Source organism: Buteo buteo, chromosome 7, assembly GCF_964188355.1.
Source record: "Buteo buteo chromosome 7, bButBut1.hap1.1, whole genome shotgun sequence".
NCBI lineage: Eukaryota > Metazoa > Chordata > Aves > Accipitriformes > Accipitridae > Buteo > Buteo buteo.
This window is the reverse complement of record NC_134177.1, coordinates 3,296,970-3,316,290: the sequence shown is the minus strand read 5'-3', so window position 1 is coordinate 3,316,290 and position 19,321 is coordinate 3,296,970. Positions and strand designations below refer to the sequence as shown.

The 19,321-nt window shown below is 42.2% G+C and overlaps 1 protein-coding gene across 3 annotated transcripts in view; it reads left to right on the top strand.

The window, feature by feature from the left end:
* Positions 1-652: 652 nt before the first annotated feature.
* PPM1L (protein phosphatase, Mg2+/Mn2+ dependent 1L) overlaps positions 653-19,321 on the top strand; it is a 109,229-nt gene continuing 90,560 nt past the window's right edge. Inside the window, exon 1 of one of the 3 annotated variants that reach the window (XM_075031335.1) lies at positions 653-769. In XM_075031335.1, coding sequence (XP_074887436.1) covers positions 653-769 — 117 coding nt within the window. Of the gene's footprint in view, positions 770-1,980; positions 3,014-7,238; positions 7,260-19,321 lie in introns of those variants that run through there. The other 2 variants (XM_075031333.1, XM_075031336.1) reach the window with 2 other exon arrangements.

Genomic DNA, 19,321 nt, shown 5'->3' with positions numbered 1-19,321 from the left:
CAGCGAAACACAACTTTCATACAAGTCACTGTTCCCTGACAGTACATACACATTCATATTTCATCAAAATGATGATTAAATAAATAATTAATTGGTTGGCGGTAGTGAGCAGTATTCTCCACATTTTTACTTTTATTTTATCTTTCATTAGACATAAAGTTAAATAGAATTAAAGGAAGCCATGATACAGTTATTACTAAAAACAAACACAATCATTAGAGAGCAAATTTTGCTTATCAGCCACATACGGCTTCCAGCCAGTAGAATGAACAACTCAAAGGGGAGTTGCTGCAGCAGATAACAGCAAAAAGCCAGGGAGAAGAAATTAGCTCTCTAAGGGCACAAAGACAAACTGACTGTGCTGAAGGTTCTGTGTTGTAATGCAAGTGTCCCAGGCATGCTAAGACACAGTTTAGAAAGAACAAAACTGAGGCTTTTAAACTGAGAAGTTTTGCTGGAAAAGCTCTGTTCACAAAATGGGGACTCAGTCTGACCAAAAAGCTTCAGGCCAGATGTAGCTACAAAGTTTGTAGTAAAAAAAATACTGGTTTTGTTGGTGCAACTTATTTCAGCCTCTGTTTGTCACGCTTAGCCTGATATTTCCTGGCAGTACTTGTTAAATTAGCTATTCAGTCAGCATGATAAGCTACAGATGCTGCAAAGTCTGTGTTGTTACCGTATCACCAAACTTATGGGCGCCTATTTTGGCCTTTCAGGTAAAGACCCCGCAGCTCAACTCAAGCAGATAGTGACAGACTGGAAGATAAAGGTAAGAGTTTCTTCAGGTCTGAAATGTACAACTTTGGATAGTCCTTTGAAATACTGATAAAGTGTTACGTACTTCTAAGATTTAAAGCAGTATCATCATTACATACAACACCTGTCATTAACTTGCCTGCTTCTCAGAGTTGGATGTAAGAATTGGACACAAAAAGGCTTAAATTGTTAACTTTGGGTTAACCGAGTTTGGGTTTATGTAATTTACTTAAGCTGATCTTTGAAAAAACTGGCAAAACAGTAGTTTATGTAGGTTTATGTGTAACTTCGATGTTACCAAAAGTCCTAAGGAAGTGGGAGCTGCTGGAAGACTTGGAAGGCTCGTATCTGAACACTCAGCCTTGGCTGAAAGGCAATTTATTGTATTTTTCACTCAAAATTTCAGGCTGGTTTTGTGGTTTGCTAATTCGTTTTCAACACCACTCTTATGTGCTTGACTATTATATCAGCTGTCATACTCTCTGAGGTTGGTTGACGAATTTTGTCAGTTTTCAGACCCGCGGCCTGCCAGCTGGCTGAAAATCACTCCAGCTCATTTGCAGCTCAGGCACTAGGCTGAATTGTTTATATTCTAGCAAACTTCTGCTCACACAGTCACAGCTTGTAATTTTCATTGCTTATCAGTTAGCAGAGAAACGACGACTTACAGAAATGGGTCGGAGAAAGGGAGTACACGTTTTGAGTATTGGGGCTTTTCTCCGTTAAAATGCCGTCTAGGCAAACTCTACCATCAGTTTAATGATCCTTGAGGAATTCCTGCTGTGGTTCCCCTTCACCTGCGAGCCCCTGAATGTAACCGGAGACCACTTGACAGTTTTGTAAGCCTGCCCTCTGGACGAATGACAGCACCAGTTTGTTTCTCGGTTGCCCAGGGTTTTTAGCAGAAGCAGGGGTGGCGGATAAGGTCGCCCGGGCCTCTGAAAGACGGTCAGCTGCAGCTGAGCGTTTGCTGCCCCGGGACCCCCTGAGGAGAGCCCGGACTCTCTGCAACTGACCGAGCTACGCCGCTCTCTCCCCGCCGGCCTTCCCCCCCGGCCCGGCCCGGCCCGGCCCCGCACCGCCGCCCGCCTCTCCCCGGGCCCAGCTCCGCGGCCCCCCCCTCTCCAGACTACGAGTCCCAGAAGCCTTCGCCCCGCCGCCCCCAACTCCGCGCGAAGGCCGCCGGGGCTTGTAGTCGGGCGGCGGGGGTCGGGCGAGGAGGAGGCGGCGGCGGCGGCGCTCCGCCCCGGGGGAGGGACGGCGCAAGGCGTGGGGGGACACGGGAGACAGGTACCCGCGGGCGGCCCTGCCAGCCACCTCCTCGCTGCGGCCGGCCGCCGGCTCCGCCACCCGAGGCGGCGGGACGAGCTGCGGAGAGTGGCGGAGCGGCGGCGGCGGCCTCCCGCGGGGCCCGGAGGCGGAGCAGCGGCCTAGGGGCGCCCGCGGCGGGCTCGGGCTCTGAGGGGGGCCGCGGCCGCGGGGGGGGGTGCGTGTGGCGGGGGGGTGCGGCGCCGGCGGAGCCTTCCTCGGCGAACCCGCTGCTCGCCGCTGCCGGCGGCCCGGCTCCCCCGCGGGAGGGACGGGGCTCCGCGGGGCCGGGACGCGCCGGTGGCCGCCGCCCGGCAGCGGCGGTGCGCGGAGCGGCCCCCCCCTCCCGAGGCCGGCCGCCGGGAGGAGGGAGCGGCGGGGCGCGGGAGTCGGCGCTGCCCGCCCGCTCGTCCGCCCGCCCGCCCGTCTGTCCGTCCGCCGGCTGCGCCCCAGCGGAGGAGCATGCACTGACTCGCTGCCTCGGCTCAGAGCCATCCCAGCCGCCGGGGTGCGCGTTGCATGGTGTGGGGATACACGGTCTCGATAATAAATGATAGAGGATACAATGACTTTGCTGTCTCTGCTGGGTCGGATCATGCGTTACTTCTTGCTTAGACCGGAGACCCTGTTCTTGCTGTGCATCAGCCTGGCCCTGTGGAGTTATTTCTTCCACACGGATGAGGTGAAAACCATTGTTAAGTCCAGCAGGGATGCGGTGAAGATGGTGAAGGGCAAGGTGGCCGAGATCATGCAGAATGACAGGCTCGGGGGGCTAGACGTGCTGGACGCAGAGTTCTCCAAGACCTGGGAGTTCAAGAGCCACAACGTGGCTGTCTACTCCATCCAAGGCCGGAGGGATCACATGGAGGACAGGTTCGAAGTAATCACTGACCTGGTGAACAAGACTCACCCCTCCATCTTCGGGATATTTGATGGGCACGGAGGAGAGGCAAGTGCTCAGCTGGAAAAACAAACAAACAAAACACAACAAAAAAAGGGGGGAGGGGGGCGTGGGGAATGATTGTTACAGGGCAAGGAACGGACGTGTTCTCACCCACCAGGTTTGTGCTGTTATCTTGAGACATTGTTTGGCGGGGGGGAGTTTCCTTGCTTCTTGGAGGGGGGAGAGGGAGTCTGTCTCTAAATAGGAATTGAGAGATACGCCATTCCCTTTATCTCTCATTACCCCTTCCACGATCGGCGTGGTAGAAGTGTGTTTATACCCCCTCTGTCCTTTACAGTAGTAAAGGTTTAACTGAAGTAAAAGCCGTTGGAGGTGGCTCTTACGTGCGTGGAATAATGATGATGAGCACAAACTCCCTGGAGTCATCTTTTGTTACAGCGAAGTGTGGTGTGATCTGATTTTGGCACAGGGCTGGTCTCCCCCTCCTGTCAGGAGCTGGGCTCATCAGCAGTACTTAGAGAGGAGTCCTCTTAAAGGCAGGCGTGTGTGCAGCCTCAAAGCTGGTGTGGGTAAAACATGTCTTCGCAGTAATTCACTCTCAAGTGAGGACCAGCGAGTCACTGAGAATGAGTATGGTGTTTGTGAATTGCAGGTAGTTTTTAAGTGGTTACAACTCTGCTGTCATACTTGCCCCCTCTCTAGTGGAAAGCCAGGAAAACTGTCACTTTGAAACTTTCTGGTGTTTAACCTCTTAACTTTTTTAAGCAGGGTGATTTCCTTTAGGTTGTGCTATCTAATTAGTTTTACAGCTTGAAGGGATACTTCATTTATTACAGATGACAAATGTTGAAACTATAGCTTCCTCTTCATTTAGGGTTGTGGTGCTGCCACGTAGCTTTTTGCATAGCACAAAGCACATGTTTCTTAACTGTGGAAAAGGACAAAGAATTTGTCCTTGTGTGACAAATGAGCTCTAGCAACCGTTACACTGGGTATGAGAGAACCTTACGGGTTTGGCTGGGATGATGGAAGCGGGAGAGAAAATGTTGAAGTTTTTCGTGAGTGCTGCTGCTGCTGAGGAGGGGTAAGGCAGCAAGAGAGCTTGGGTGTTCTTCCAGCTGCTTTCACAGATCAATGAGTCAGAGTCCTTCCTAGAAAAGCATTGGCAGTGACCAGACACTAATGAAGCACAGGGATGGCAGCTGCTGCCCCTCTAAACCTCTAAATGCTGCCTGAAAAATCCAGGCCTTAGGCACATAATCAAAAAGCTGCTCTTCTGCTGCCTGCACAATTGTAAAGGGGTCGTCTGTCCTACTGCTGTCTCACGGTATCTAGCGTTTTACCCCCTTTAAAATAACGCAGATGCTTTGGATGTTGAAAGTTGTTGGCTTCATAAAAAATTCTGGTTGTGGTTGAACCCTGTTTTCCTTTTTATGTCTGATTTCAGTTGGGGCACAGCTGTGCCAACTCTTACTGGCATACTTGTGCCAGTTCATTATTCCTTGCCCTTCGAGGAATACAGGTAGAAATGTGTATGCATCGCAAACTGGTACACATCTTCTTCTGAAGGAGTATTGGCTCTGATCAGTGTATTTGGTACATCTGGCTCTTTAGTTTTCTGAGGCTTTGGACAGAAGGTGGTTGTGCTCTGTCTTCTGCCTTCTTCCTTTTTGTCTAAACTGACAGTTTTCCTTGTCTGAACTGATTAATCAAAACAAGTTCGCAGGAATATGTGTCTCGTTTTTAAACAGCATTCTGAGATTGTTACAGATAGAAGTATGACATACACTCTTAGACTTTAGCATTGTGAAAGGGGGGATCTTATTTCTTTCTTTAATTTTGTATCATATATGTATCTTGCCCTACACTTGATTGCAAACTCAGTATATTAAACAATCCAAAACTAACACAGAGAATAGCTAAAAGATAAGAATGTGCCCTAGATACATTTTTTTTTGTTGTTCATTTGTTTGTTTTGTTGTGGATCTTGGAATTACATCCGTAAGTTATATTAATGATAATACTGGATCTGTGGGAAGCGCATTTGTCTTTTGTATTCTGATTCCTCGGAACTTGTTCTGATTGATTCAGTGGCAAACTATGAGGCTTTTATGTGAGGCCTGTCATTTTGAAAGGTTTAGCAGATCTTTCCCCAAACCTTACTAAAGTTAATATTTAAAAAATGTATGTATCTACTCTCTCTTATTTATGTTTCTAATGAAATCCCCAGGTGTTTTTAGTGGCCTTTACTCCTTCAAAAATAAGTGCTTGATCACTGAGGACATAACTAGTTTCTAGTTTCAGGTTTTATGTAAAACTGATCAGAAGAGCATGAACTGTGTGCTGTGCATACAGCAAAAAATAAATGATGAAAAATAGGTTTTAATCTAAGCAGGTTTTGTAGTTTTGAGTAGAAAAGAGGGGAGGGAAAAGAAATAGCAAAAATTAATGCTCTTATTTAATCCATAGTACATAATAGTAAATGTCAGGTCTGTATTTGAATTGGTTTTCTGGATGTCTTATTTTATTTTTATTTTTTAAAAAAGATAAATGACTCTGTGGAACACTTTACCTCTATATGTAGCAAAGCCTTTGTGAAGATTAAATTTTCTGTATGGCCTCCCATTAAATTTCTTTATGTGTATTTAAAGAACAAAGAACTGCTAATCTCTAGTTACATGTGAAACGAACTGTTCTATATGGGGAAAAATTGTTTTTCCAAACAGACAATACCACAAACGAGATGCTAGATTAATTCTTTCCAGCTATATATATGGGAGTGTATCTCCATTAATTACTTCCTGCCATATCATGTTGAAGTGGAAGGATAGAGAAGCATGATTCAAGTAATATGATTACTGTGTAGTGCTAATTTATGAAGATTTCTGAGTTTTGCTTAAATATTGCCAATGTTTTGCATAAATTCTATGTTTCTGTTATGTCATTTCCTCTCCCATCTTACAGTTTTAGCCTGAATAGGTTGGCAGCCATTTACTTAAATTTTGTGGCTGGCTTGATGAGAAAACAATAAGCAAAAATAATTATAAATGCTCTGTGTTACAGCTAAGAATTTGGTGTGCTGCTGCTGCAATTAGTTGTTAAAGGCAATAATATTTCAGGGATAAAACTGGATACATGGTGTGTCATGCAGTCTTCCTTTTATAAAAAGTTAGTTTGTTTCTTGAAGATTGAGTAATAATAATAATGCAGAACAGGTAGAGAGCAGAGAAGTAGACTTAGAAAGAATGAAGTTTCTGCCTGTTGTCTCACTGAATGACTTTGGGCAAAGGAGTCTTCAAGGTGATCTAGCTCAGAATCAAAAAAGAAGAGAAGAAAGTATTTGTCTGTTCCCCTCATCAGCTTCTTCATAAGGCTTAAACATGGCTTGAGTGGTTTCACCCCCCCTCCCCCCTTCCCTTTTTCCTTTATTTAGAAGTTCTGGGGCTGTCTAGAGTGGAAGATTGAGAAGTGGCAAACTACATAAATGATAAAATAACAAACAATAAGCTTGAAAGCTGAGCAAAGGAAAGGGGGGATGCTTAATCAGAATGATTTAACTATTTTAACTAGCATTTACTGAAAGGTTCCTTTCTCAAATATTTAAAGTTTAAGCACTCAGTTTAATGAGATCTCAGTATTAGACAAGAACAAAGTAGCTCAGCTACCATCTGCAGTTTTATGGTTATGGCTATGTTGCATATCATTGTTTTTTCCTAACACTGTGAGGCGAAGACTTTAAAAATAATTCTAGTAATAGATAGTACCTTATATGGTGCCTGTGCTTGTTTGCAGTCGTACACTGATGTGGATAACTATGGTGGGAAATTAAAGCTCAGTAAATGTTTCATAAAAAATGTCTTGCTCTTTTTATTTCTCTTAGTTGCCTTAAATAGGAACATGGCAAGGCTTGTTCCTTATGATCTGTAGGTGTGGATAAGAGCATTTTGCATGATATAATTGGTTTTTAGAGTTGCTGATATAGTGTTGTAGTATGTGGAATACACCATTTTATGTTTATTCATAGTGCAGGGAAAGATTTGGGACCTTAAATGTGAAAGGAGAGAGGGAATTTGCTCTATAAATGGCTAATGTTTGTAACCACATATGGAATCACATAAGGCTTTGTGTGTCACAGGACCTTGAAATCAGTAGCACGAACTGTTGGCAGAAGTCTCTGGTTACTGATTAACTTACAAAGTCAAAAAAAAAAAAAAAAAAAGGGAAAGGTCAGAAGATAATGGTGAGAGTCCTTACTAGTATCGTCTGAGACTATGGAAACGTGAATGCTGAGGTAAGGCCTGGAGAAGAGGGCACTGTGCCAGCTGTGTTTAAATGAGCCTGCTGTGCATTTAAAATACAGGTACTTGAAAGCATGATTAATTCCTCCCTGATTGATTGGGGTGAACTTGCTGTCATCTTCAGGCCCGCTGCAATAAACAAGTTGCCGCGAGGTTAGGTTGGGAAGGGAACTTCTGAAATGCTGCATACCGTGGTAACAGCTCGTGTGCATGTTCATCTTTAATGAATATGAGATGACTTAGTCCTCAGTGCAGGTGAAGGGGTAAACTACCGTAAATTTACCAAACGTGAGGATACGGGCAGAGCAGCTGTAAATCGTATTGTCAGAAGAGGACATAGTGTCTGTACACTCATGTTCATACCACTTAATGTGACTTTTAACCCCTTCACAAACTGATAGCCTGAACTCACCTGGGTGTAGGTTGTGCTATGATGATGAACATCTTTTCAGGCATTGAAGAGGGAAATTTATTCCACTTAACTGGAGATGGTAGCAGACAGTTGGAAGATAATGGTTGCCTTCTACCAAATATGAATTAATGAGCTAATATTTTTATTTTGGTGACCTTTGGCTTTTTTTCTTTTTTTCTTTGTTTCTGATCCAAATAGCAGAAGGTGTTTATACTGTGTTGAAAGAAGAGAAAGCTAACAATTTTGGTTTTTTTCTAAATTTATTCAGATCTGCTAATTCCAATTCAAAACCTGTTCCTCTGCTACCAAACTACTTAAGCAAACTTAGTGATGAAAATTCATCTGTCGTACTTTTGAAGAAAGGCCTTTAAGGATTAATGGCTTGAGATTTTATAAAATATAAGAATAAATCAAACAACAGCTTTGAGTTTTTATGGGTCTTATAGCCTAGTTGTAAGGTGAAGTCTTTTGAGGCTTTGCAGTTTTTAAAAAGAAACTGCTGGGATGGTTTTCCTTTTATAGTAATTTCCTCCAGTTTCTCATCTAGAATCCTCTGCAAAGTGCCTAAATGTTTGAATAAATATTTACATAGGTGAGGTCATGTTGATACGCAAGTCTCAAATCTGCTTATAAATTCCAAACAAGTGGCCTAAAATATAAGCCCAAATGATATATAGGGACATTTCTGTCATTTTGTTTAGTTTATCCAAGTTTTGATTCTTGGATATCATGTTACAGGGTTATGATTTTCACCCTACAAAACCATGCTTATTTGATTTTTAGGTCTACGCTATATGCTCATTTGCTGTACAAAACTGTGACTTAAAATTGATTAAAATGGTGTAAAAATATGTAATTGGAAGTAGGAACTCTTATCGCTGCCATTCACAGCTGTATCATTGGATGTAGAATTGAGTCTTTTTCAATTTTTATAAAAATCAAAAAGTCAATTAATTTTAAATGTAGTCTGCCAGCTTAGCTTGGATTGGTGCTTCCATGTTTGGCCACACAGGCAGCCAACTGATTGCCACTGGTTTAATTAAATCAATTTTGATTCTTCGATGCTTTCAGATTATGAAAGTCATTTCAGTTTCTCTGTGAACTTGAGTAACTCTGACTACTACATAGGAAGTGTTTGTGTGCGTGCTCTTGCTATGTGGTTGATGCTCAGCAGCTTATTCATCACTGTAGATGGGAAGGATATTTCACAGCTACCAAACCAGAATGTTCAGACCACAGTTGTTAGAGTGCCTGACGCTTTTTAACTTGATACCCTGTGCTAGCACTGCTGGGGCCACGTCCTTAGATACATAAGCAATCTCTAAAGACAGATCAAGGCTCAGAAATGAGCAACTACTTAAATAGCTTAAAAATGTGCTGATTTGTGCTACTGATGCTGCTTACCACACACCATAGGCGATGGTGAAGACTTGTTAGCTAGTCCTGCTTAACCTAGTATCCAACGTGGACAATAATAAACAAATTTAAATACAGTTTTGGGGCAGTAGGATTTTGATCAATTCCGTTGTGCAGGTCAGGAACTTGGACCTTTTTGTGTTTAACAGTGTGAAAGAAAGAAAATTCTGATTCTTCTGTCATGTGGGGTTAGTTAAAACAGCAGATTGTTCTAGCACTGTCTTGAGTGTCATGCTTTCAGTAGCTCTTTTGGACCAGTATTTCTCCTTCCTCCCTGTTGTTAGAGAACCGAATGTTTATGGTGTAAATAGTTCCTTAAAACTGAGTATGGGCTTCTGGCAGTTTCACTTTTTAAACCATCTCCTGGCATATGGATCCTTTGTTTTGCTGTTGTCTAGTTTTTGCTGGTGGCTGCAATTCTCTATAGCGGTCTTGGCCCTGTAGGAAGGCCCCGTACTAGTTGCTGGGTTCCCATGCACTGGATCTGGCACCTCTAAATTTTCCCTTGCTCTCAGGACTCTTCAACCCTGTCCCTCTTCATCCGGCCCATCTAGCGTGTTTCCTCAGCAAATAGGTATTGGCTTTACAGAAGTGAAACTACAGGCAGTGCTGCACCTTTCCACCACCCCCAGGAGCCTTTGAACATGCTGATCTCTTCGGAAATGGTCATTTGTGAGATTGGCCAAGTTTTGTGACCCAGAAATGCAGTCCAAAGGTATCTGGCACTAATTTTTGGGGGGTCTCGAGGTTCAGGGCTTGCTCTTCACTTTAAGCACAGCTTAGATACTGATAGATCTGGAAAAAGGAACAAAATGCTTATATACTTCTCCTGTAGTGCCCTTTGGTTTGGATCTATGCCCTTGAAAGGAGAGTTCCCAAAACTAGTTTAAGGGCAGCAGCTGCTATAATTATGCACAGAAAGTCATACGCCTCTAGCTCCACTTCTTCACCATAGTATTTTTTAAAACCTTAAAGTTTAAGCAAACTCACCCACCCTTTGGACCTTACTGCCATCCTCCCTAATCTGTGGCCCCGCAAGGAAAGCCTCCTCACTCACGCGCCCATGTCCCCTGCTGTCCAGGCAATTTTGTGACCATGCTTTTATACCTGAGCATCCCATGAACCTTACACCTTCATCCATTCAGGGGATGCTCTATCTCAACAAGCTGTGCTCCGTTTGCCCACGCCAGCCCTTGGGTCTTTGCACCGGCTAGCTCCTTGCATGTGCTGGGACCCGAGCAGACCCAGGAGGAGCTGTGCAGCGGCGCTGGGGTGCTCAGCCTGCATCTCGGGCAGGATGCCAAAGGCAAGCAGTAATGTGAGCTGCTGCTGCTCATACCGAGTGGCACATCCGTGCTGATTAAAATGATCTGCATGTTCCTAGTGGTGTGTGTGCGTGCATGCCCCAGTTTGAAAACCTTTGTAACAATTTTGGGAATGTATGCCCTGGGCCACCGCCTTCCGAAACAGGGAGTAGGTATGAGTGAGGCTCTTTTTCTTTAAAACAGCTTTTATAACTATCAGTTCCCTTGAGCTGCTGACTTCCTAGTCATGTTCATGTTGTCATCAATGTTCACCATCAGTGACTCTGTTACTAGATACTAGTCTAGCTGGACAGACCAGTTTCTCTGGCTCGTGGCCAGCCCAGGAGATCTTCTATGTAAAAGAAGATCATGAAGATTTAATGACCCTTTGTCTTTATTAGCCTTGTAGCCTTTCAGTTCACCCTGAAGGTAATAAGACAAAAAAGACAACAGATAAGGCAAGTCCAAAAGGAAGTTTCCATCCTGACAAAGATGTACATACAGACAGCTTGTGATCTCCTGGCCACTGTAAGTTGTATGCAGAATCAGTAGTTGAACAAGTTGGAGAATTTCTTTTGGGCTGTTTGTGTGCTTTTACTCCTGTTGTTTAGCTAGTGTTAATCACTTCACCTAGTGTTTTTGTTAAAGCAGTTTAAAACTTACTGCCAAATGTAGAGATTTCATTTGAACGCATCATAACTTTAAAAGAATGTAAATTTCATTGCTGTTTACAAGAAAAAAGGTTTGCAGATGCCAGAATACTAATAAATAGTTGAGTCAGGGTAAGTCGGGGACACTGGTGAGAGTGTGTGAATTGTAGTTTAAGTAACTGCCCATTTATGCCATAAGGCCTGATCTTTAAATGGCAAAGCTGTTCCTGATCTGGTATAGGTGAACTATCTTGATCGCATTCAAGAAATAAAAAGAGCAGAAAGTACTTGTTAAGACTAGGTTTTCAGGTCTAGAGTAATTTGCAGGCCATAAAATAATCTGGATGGAAAAAAATCTACCTTTCTTTCTACTCTTATAGAAAAGTAATTGCAGAAAAGTAGCTGTCAGGTGGTTACATATGGCACTGAGCTGAGACAGGGGCTCAGGCTCCTGGGAGAGCAGGGTCCGAGTTGTCGTGTGGTAAGCAAAGCAGACAAGGGGAGAGGAAGAAGCATCGTTCTTTCGGTTGGGTGCCGTAATGAACTCCTGAGAGCTGCGTGGCAGCACAGAGTACCAATCCTACTGCTGCTGATACAAATTGATTATGATGCTGAAACATTGCTGGCTCTCATCATCTCCGACCTTGTCTGATTCACAGCTGTGTGAGCAGCTGACATCTCCAGCCAGACAATCAAAGTACGTGTTTTAACTGCTAAACCACAATGCAATTATCCATAGCACGTCATGTCGACAAACCTCAAAGCTCCCCTGGAGAAATGAACATTTATTTGCATTTACTTTCAGTGCTAAAAATGTTATCCCTTGCAAATTTTCTCATTGTCATAAATGTAGAAAAGGCTTATTTTTTTTCAAAATCCCCTTCAGGGGTAAACATTTGATTTTATTAAGTTCTGTTATAATATCTGAAAGTGTCATACAGTACTGCTTTCAATCAATACGCTTTTTAGTGTAATAAATCTCTTTACTATTTCATTCTCTACCAGATAGAAAACTGCTGGAGGGCATGAAACATTTCTTCTCATAAGTGAAAGTGCGTGGCCCATAATATAGTTCTCTGGTGTGCCACGGCTCACTTGCACTTCTTTAAACTTGCATTTTAAATGGGAACATGATTTATTTGCAGGTAGTCTATGCACCAGAGAATTGCCTAAACATTCCCTGAAATGTGTGTTTCCTCTAAACACACACAGAAGCTGAGATATTGAAATACCTGATTGTGATCAGCATTACATAAAAAGTCTATCCAAAGCTGTGTGCTTCAGGAATGGAAACTTAGTGTGGGAGAAGGAGGAAGGAGAGGACAAAACATGCTTGTCTCCTTAGTTTTCTTAATGTTTATACCCTGTGAGCTTTCATCTACTTTCCTGAATTTGAGTGCAAATGGTTTTTTTCTAATTTTTCTAGCCTTTTTTTTTTAATTATTACTTAGGTCTTTTTAGAGATGTGTAGGGCACTATGTAGGACATAGAAAGTGCTTTTAATGTGTTTTTTTTTTTAATCTGAAATATATGCTATGTGGTTACAGTGGGTTTATTTCTGCTGAGAAGCAGGGAAGTTGGACAAGAGTCTGGATGATCCCACTGAACAAAGCTAGTATATTCATTAGATGTTTACTCCTGATCATCCTAAGTTTGGCCCTTTATTGGTATGGAAGAAAAGGGAAGTCGCACAGGGAGAAGTAGGAAAATAACTACAGAGTAGATAAAAACAGTCTGTAACTCACAAGGAGGAGAGAAGCAGCAGCACTGGGAAGGAGACAGTTTCATTTCCCTGAAGTGGCATTAACTGGGAGAGGCCAAACTGACTGAAGTCATACGTAGGACTACAGTACATGTAGATGGTTGTGTTTTAACTCATGTTCTCCTATAATTGAGATTAAACAAAATTTTGTTGTGAAAGGCCTGTGATAATGATCACCTGATCCTGGGATCATGATGCTCAGCACACCTGATCACAGCCGCTGATGTGAGGACTAAGCCCACTTGTCTGTGGGCAGAATGCTGCTGGGATTCCCATTGGAGAGTGGTGAAGGTGACTGGCCTTGCACTATGTGCTTGGAGATGCAGTTAACTAAACCATGACAAGGAAACTAAGGTTTTACTAACTGCCTGAAAAAAAGCAGTTGCTACCTTTTCTGGCCATGCAATTGAAAGCATCCAGTGTTCTTACTGGAATAACAAGGCACAGGGACTCCAGTGCAGGAAGGGGGTGAGAGAGACAAGAAATGGAGCTGGGGACTTGAAGACAAGAATGTGAGTAGAGGAGAAAAGGGAGAATAGTGTGTGGTTTTTGCATCGTAGCTTGCCTTAATTTTAGATTGCTGTAAGACTGGTCGTATTTAATAATAAAGTGTCCTAGCAAGATCATCAGGCAGCCATAGGAAAACTGCTATCAGTTTCAATGTACCATTGTTTATATACTGCCTGAGATCCAAAACCCAAGAGATGTATGTGTAAGGGTTATTTCTGTGGTTTAGAATGAATACTGTTTTATCTCTCTCTCTGCATGTTTGAGAGAAACAGAGAGCATGAGTGTGCATTTTGGCAGTGTTTCTTTATGGCTCTTGAAAGAGCACTAACAGTTTTGTAACTCTGGATGCTCTGAAAACTAAACTTTGCCCTCTTTGTTTCTACTGAGGGTCACTGGTTTGCTGGCACGTTTTGACAGTCCTTATTGCTCAGGACTTAGAGAACAAAATGTAGGACCAGCTGCCTGTTTCGTAGTGCCAATTGGCATTGACATGTCAGAGAAGAGCTCCAAGCAGCCCCTCTTCTTGCTTATGTTTCATGCATAAATAGTAATGTGAGGTGCTACATTAATTTACAAAGAGATGGGTATGACAGACTTTTTTCATTTTGCAAAATGTTTTATGCTTTCATGCCTTACAACTACTATTACAGTAGTGGTTTTGGAAGGCAAAGTAGAGTGATTGAATTCTCTGTGGATGAATGTTGCATAAAAGATTTGTAATCTTTGGCAATTAGAAAATTGTTGCTGAGGTTAATGGTGATATTATTTTTAACTTTGAGGGCAGGAGCAATCTCCTGCCTCCGGGATGGAATTATTTCAATCAGTTCTTTAAATAAGCACTTTCTGTGATAGTTTAAATTGACAAACACTTAAATCATCAACCTGAATTCTTTTTTTTGCTTTAGTATTTATTTTAGCAATGATGTATCCTGATATACTGATTCACATTATTTTTATTTTGTATTGTTTCTGAAAAGGAGAATGGTATTTACTATCAATTTTTTCTCTGGTGAGTGGTTTTTGTGGGGGTTTTTTTTGCCTTCTTTTTGTGTGGATATTGTAACTGTAAATAAAAGCAGAACAAAAAACTAAATAAGAGGCCAAATAATGCATCTACATTTGTTAGAAGTTATTGAATGATTTGCATCTACAGCTGATTGTACAGAACATTTTAAGCCCCTGGAGGGTGAATTGATTTGAGACACACTTCTGGGAATTTTAAGGTTGATTTTGTGGTGGAGGTCCTCTTATCAAGCATCTTTTCCTGAGACCTGAACTCAGTGGCCGGACTGTCCGTGATAAGGTCAGGTACCATCTCCCCAGACTCCAGTTATAACTTCAATTAGAGCAGGACAGACAAGAATTGGAGGTAATTCTACCTGATCAAGCTAACCTACCACCTCTGCAAAGAGAATGATAAGATAGTCAATAATTTCAAAAATCCCTGCATTTTTTTCTGCTTAGGAGAACGTATTATCCTGTAAGGTATTCTTTGCCAGACTATTGGTGTCCTCATCTAAATCTGCTCAGAGGCTGTGTCCTAGAAGCTCTGTCCTAGTGGCTCTGGTAGAAGGTGGTACCTTGATATTACCCATTCAGTAACTCTTATTTCTCTTCAACCTTCAGAGGTAAGTATGTACTGTTTCTAATCTATTATTTTAATGAGTTATTTTATTAAGGTGATAGATTATATTCTCAGGCTTTGAGGTATATATTTTGCTAATAGTTTTGTTTTTAAATAAGGTGTTTTTTTAAAAAAAGCAACTTTTATCTAACTTACCTGCTTCCTTGTACAGACCAGTGCTGGTCTGCCTGGCACTGTCATATAGCAGCTCAAGAGAGTAGCTGCATACTAGTTTGTTGCAGGTCTGCATATGATGACTAGAAAAATACTCGGAGTAAATTAGAGTATCTCTTGGGATGTGTGGGTTTTGCACTCCACACTTTTAAGTTGCATGAGTTGGAGTTTGTATATTCTGAAGTGTTAATGTAAACTTTCAAGACTGGCAATTGAGGTAGCTGCTTCTAATAAACTGTAAACAACATTATGATGCCATGGCAGAAGAGCCAAAAGAAAGTGTATCCAGCTGCATATTGGAATTAGTTGTTTCAAATGTAGGTTTTAAAAGCTTTTTTGGCATGTGGGCTGTGCATCTCTTATTAAGCAAAAACCTGACTGTGAAGGAAGATGAAAATCATGTTGATGAATAATAAGAAAGGCCGTAACCTCAAACCTATTATAGTGAAGAGAGATATTTTTACTGGAATGTTTTGTTACTGAGTTTCCCAGCACTCCCAATTGATAGGAGAGCTAAATACAGTTTCAGCGACAAACACTGTTTGAGATTTTTTTTACATACAAATTGAAAACTTAGCATTTTGTCTGTCACAGTGGCTTTAAGTCGATCTCACTGTGCTTCTGATTCAAAGTATTTCAAAAGTGTGTCACGAAAACATATTATACCTCTGTGAACAGGTGTTTTCAGATCATTTTACAGGCTTAAATTTCTGCTTGTGTCACTTGGCTGATACAAGTCAGTAACACAACTGAAAATAGAACTTTATAGTCGTTCTCTCCCAGGTGCAACTGCTCCTTTTTTTTCTCTCCGTCAGACACCAACATTGCTAACTGTGTGCCTTCCATTATTTAATGTAACACCATCACCTGCCTGCTGGGTCTTGCAGTCTTTGGTTTCTTTTCTTGATGTGGTTATTGAGAAAGTAATGACACCTAAGACCCAGCAGCATCAGTGCTTATTTCACATTGGTATCGTGGTACTTAGGGGTCGTCTTTCATGCCAAAATAATGTTACTGATGTGTCTCTGTCACTGTGAGAAACCCTGATTTGAACCTGGGGCAAGTGCTGTGCTACTGTTCGTCATATTTTAAATTAATTCTTTCAGCATTTTGTTGTGAAAGAGAATTTTTGGTTTAAAAAGTGATCTGAATAGCAAGGCATGAGTGCAAGAAGATGGCCAGCTGTTGGACATAGCTGGTCACTGACCAGCTCTGTTGGGCATGGCAAAGGTGAGGAGCACAGCTGGTTTCTTGTTAAGTGAACTCCCAATCCCAGTGGCTGATTTGATAGCTGAAACTCACTGCAAATGTCACGAACTCATCACGTGCATGACCTGTGGGTCTGGTACTTCATCAGTCATTTCTGGAGCTGGAGGGGGTCTGCCTGGCAGTTTCAGGATAGCCAAGCACATAACCAATTAACTGAATTAACCCCCCAAGCTTCCAGCCCTTCTCTGTGGTACTGTGTAGGGTGAAAAGCTGGACATAATCTCTGTGCTCACCTGCTTCTCTAAAAGTGGGACTTGGTGTTCCCTTCCTTTGCCAACAAGAGTCTTTCCATGTAGGGAGCTAATGGCGAGACTTGAAAACTTTGTGTAATTTGTACTCTCTTGAGCAACATAAAGGAAAGTCACTGCAAACAATCTATTGCTTGCAATTTAACTGCTGCAGGTGTTGCAGCGTGGGTTCCAGAGGCAGTACTGTATTTCTTCTCTCTAATTTTCTGGTGTTGAGAGTTAAATAAATGCCCTGGAAGACTAAAATCTTCTGGAAGCCGCTGCTTTTGATCCAGGAGATGCTTCTAAGAGGTTGGGAATGTGAACACAGCAGCAATGTGGAGGCTGGAAGTGAATATGGGTAGTGTTTTCTGATTTAAATAAGGAAATAAAAGTTAAATTAGGGAACATAGGAGCTCTTATTCTTTTCATGAAAATGCCCCAGAAGATCTAGTTAAGTGTTGTTGGGTTTGACTTTCAAAGTTACGTTAATAAACGTTTAAGACAGCCTGATCTTTCTTGAATTCAAATGCTATATCGCATGAAAATTGCCCTTAGCAGTGAGGGGCATTTCAAGGTGAAGAAGGATGAGTTGGGAACAATAAAAGGAAATTAAATGAATTAAAACGGGGGTGGGGTGTCCATGTTCTTACTGTGCCTCTGTATAGCCACATGAGGAGAGGAAATCAAATGAACCAAATGAAGAAAGTGCAGGTATACCCTACATGAACAGGGATCTTGCTATTGCCTAAAGCTTATAGCTTAAACAACTTCGCACCACTGGAAAGAACCTACAGGCATTCTTTTCGTGCAGTAAGAATTAGTGAGATACTAAAGAAAAAAAAAAAGAGATGATGAGTGCTCAAAAGGAGCAAATATGTAAATATTTTGTAGGGAGAAGTAATTAGTGGTAGGAATGAGCTAATGCCCACTTCCTGAGCTGCCAGAGAATAGAGATTCCCCAATAAACAGTTTCAGAATGCATCACCAGTGCCTTCTCTACTTCAATTGTTCGTCCATAATACCCAAGAACTTATTCAAATGTCAGAGTTTGAGAGCCTGTCATGAAACTGTCTTTATAGAAGAAAAGGAGTCAAAACACTCCAGGCAAGCTTTTTTTACTAATGTATCTCTGCAGATGCCTATGTCCTGGGGAGCACAGTTCCCATGAATGTACTTCAGGAGTTTGTGCGAGCACCAATTTGCATTTGGATTTTGAGAGCTCTGTCCCCGGATTCATGTGGGCATACACAGGTGCGGAGATGCCTGGAGGGAACTCCAGCAGTGGTGTAGCACTGGCAGCTCTCAGTAAGTGCTCTGCAGTTTCTCCTGTAAGTCTATAGCTACGGTGCTCTAGGTTGATAAATTAGAGAAGGATCCGGGCTGCTTTAGGAGTTACCAGTGTTCCCTGCGCTTCAGTAGGAGGTAGGAGGCCAATGTTGCCTTGACCTGTCCCTGTTCTGCGACCTTTCTATTTCAAATGTGATAATTTTCACTATTTGAGACTGTTTGAACCACTTGGAATTAGTAAACATGTTAATGATCTCTTATTTGCATGAACTTGAAAAGAGCAGAGCTATTTTAAATTACAGCTGAATTCCAAAGGGACCAAAGTAAGGATGGGCTTAACTGCCTGGTGCATACCTCACATACCTGTCAGGAACCTGGTGACTGTGGGGCATGTACCTGAAAGGGGAGGCATAAGTACAGGCTTTCTTATCCCTGTCTTTGTCTTTCATTAGCAGAATTTATAGCGTTATGGGACACTATTTACAGCATAAGAAGAGCTTCTTAATTTCTCAAAGAATAGAAACTGAAGATCTCAACAGTCCAAAGTGAGATTTGAGGGAAAGTTTAAAAAATAGAAGTGAAACAAGCCAAGTCTTTTCCCTTCCTTTATATAGAAAAACAAAATCAATTCATTTGTTTCTTGATTCATTCTGGTAAAGATAAGAATATCTGTTTCAGCTTGAAAACAAAGGTTGAAACAAGGATCAAGAGGGACCCGTGTACTGAATTGACTTATGGAGGTTGGCTGTGTTGTGCACTTGTGTGTGTGTGTGTGATAATCATGGGCACCGCTGTTCCTGCGGCTGGATAGCTCTTTCTTCAGCACCTTCTAATGAAAACGAAAACCGTCACCAGCCCAGACAGAAGCAGTGACAACATGAAAATATCTCTGTGTGTGGACAGCTGTAAAGAGAAGTTTCTGAGTTTTCTTAGGTATTCATCAACCTTTTTTGTTTCCAGTTGTGTTGTTTCCAAAGCTCTTGATAGAAGAGCTATTTGTTGTTTGGGACAAAATTGAAAAAAGGGAAGATGGCTACTCTGTGAGCAAGACGCACAGGCTCTTAACGTATTTCTTTGCATTTCATAACATCAGGTATTCCCATGCTGGATTGAGAGGTGATATAAGAGTACAACTGCAGTCTTGGGTATCGGTATCTCTCTTGTAATTGCAGTGCACCTTGATAACGTACTTCAAGATTTGCAGAGAGGCAGCTCCTGCTTTGCCTTGTGGGGAAAAACCAGCAGGTCGTACAGAAGCCTGAGGCTATAATGGATTTAACGCTCGTTTTAAATGTTTCTTAAGAAGAGGAGAAATATTGCAATAGAATGCACAATTGTATGTGACTGTGGCATGTGCAAGCTTGTTTGAACTAGTTTGAGTACCATGACTTGAGTAGCTGTTGCAGCACTCTTTGAG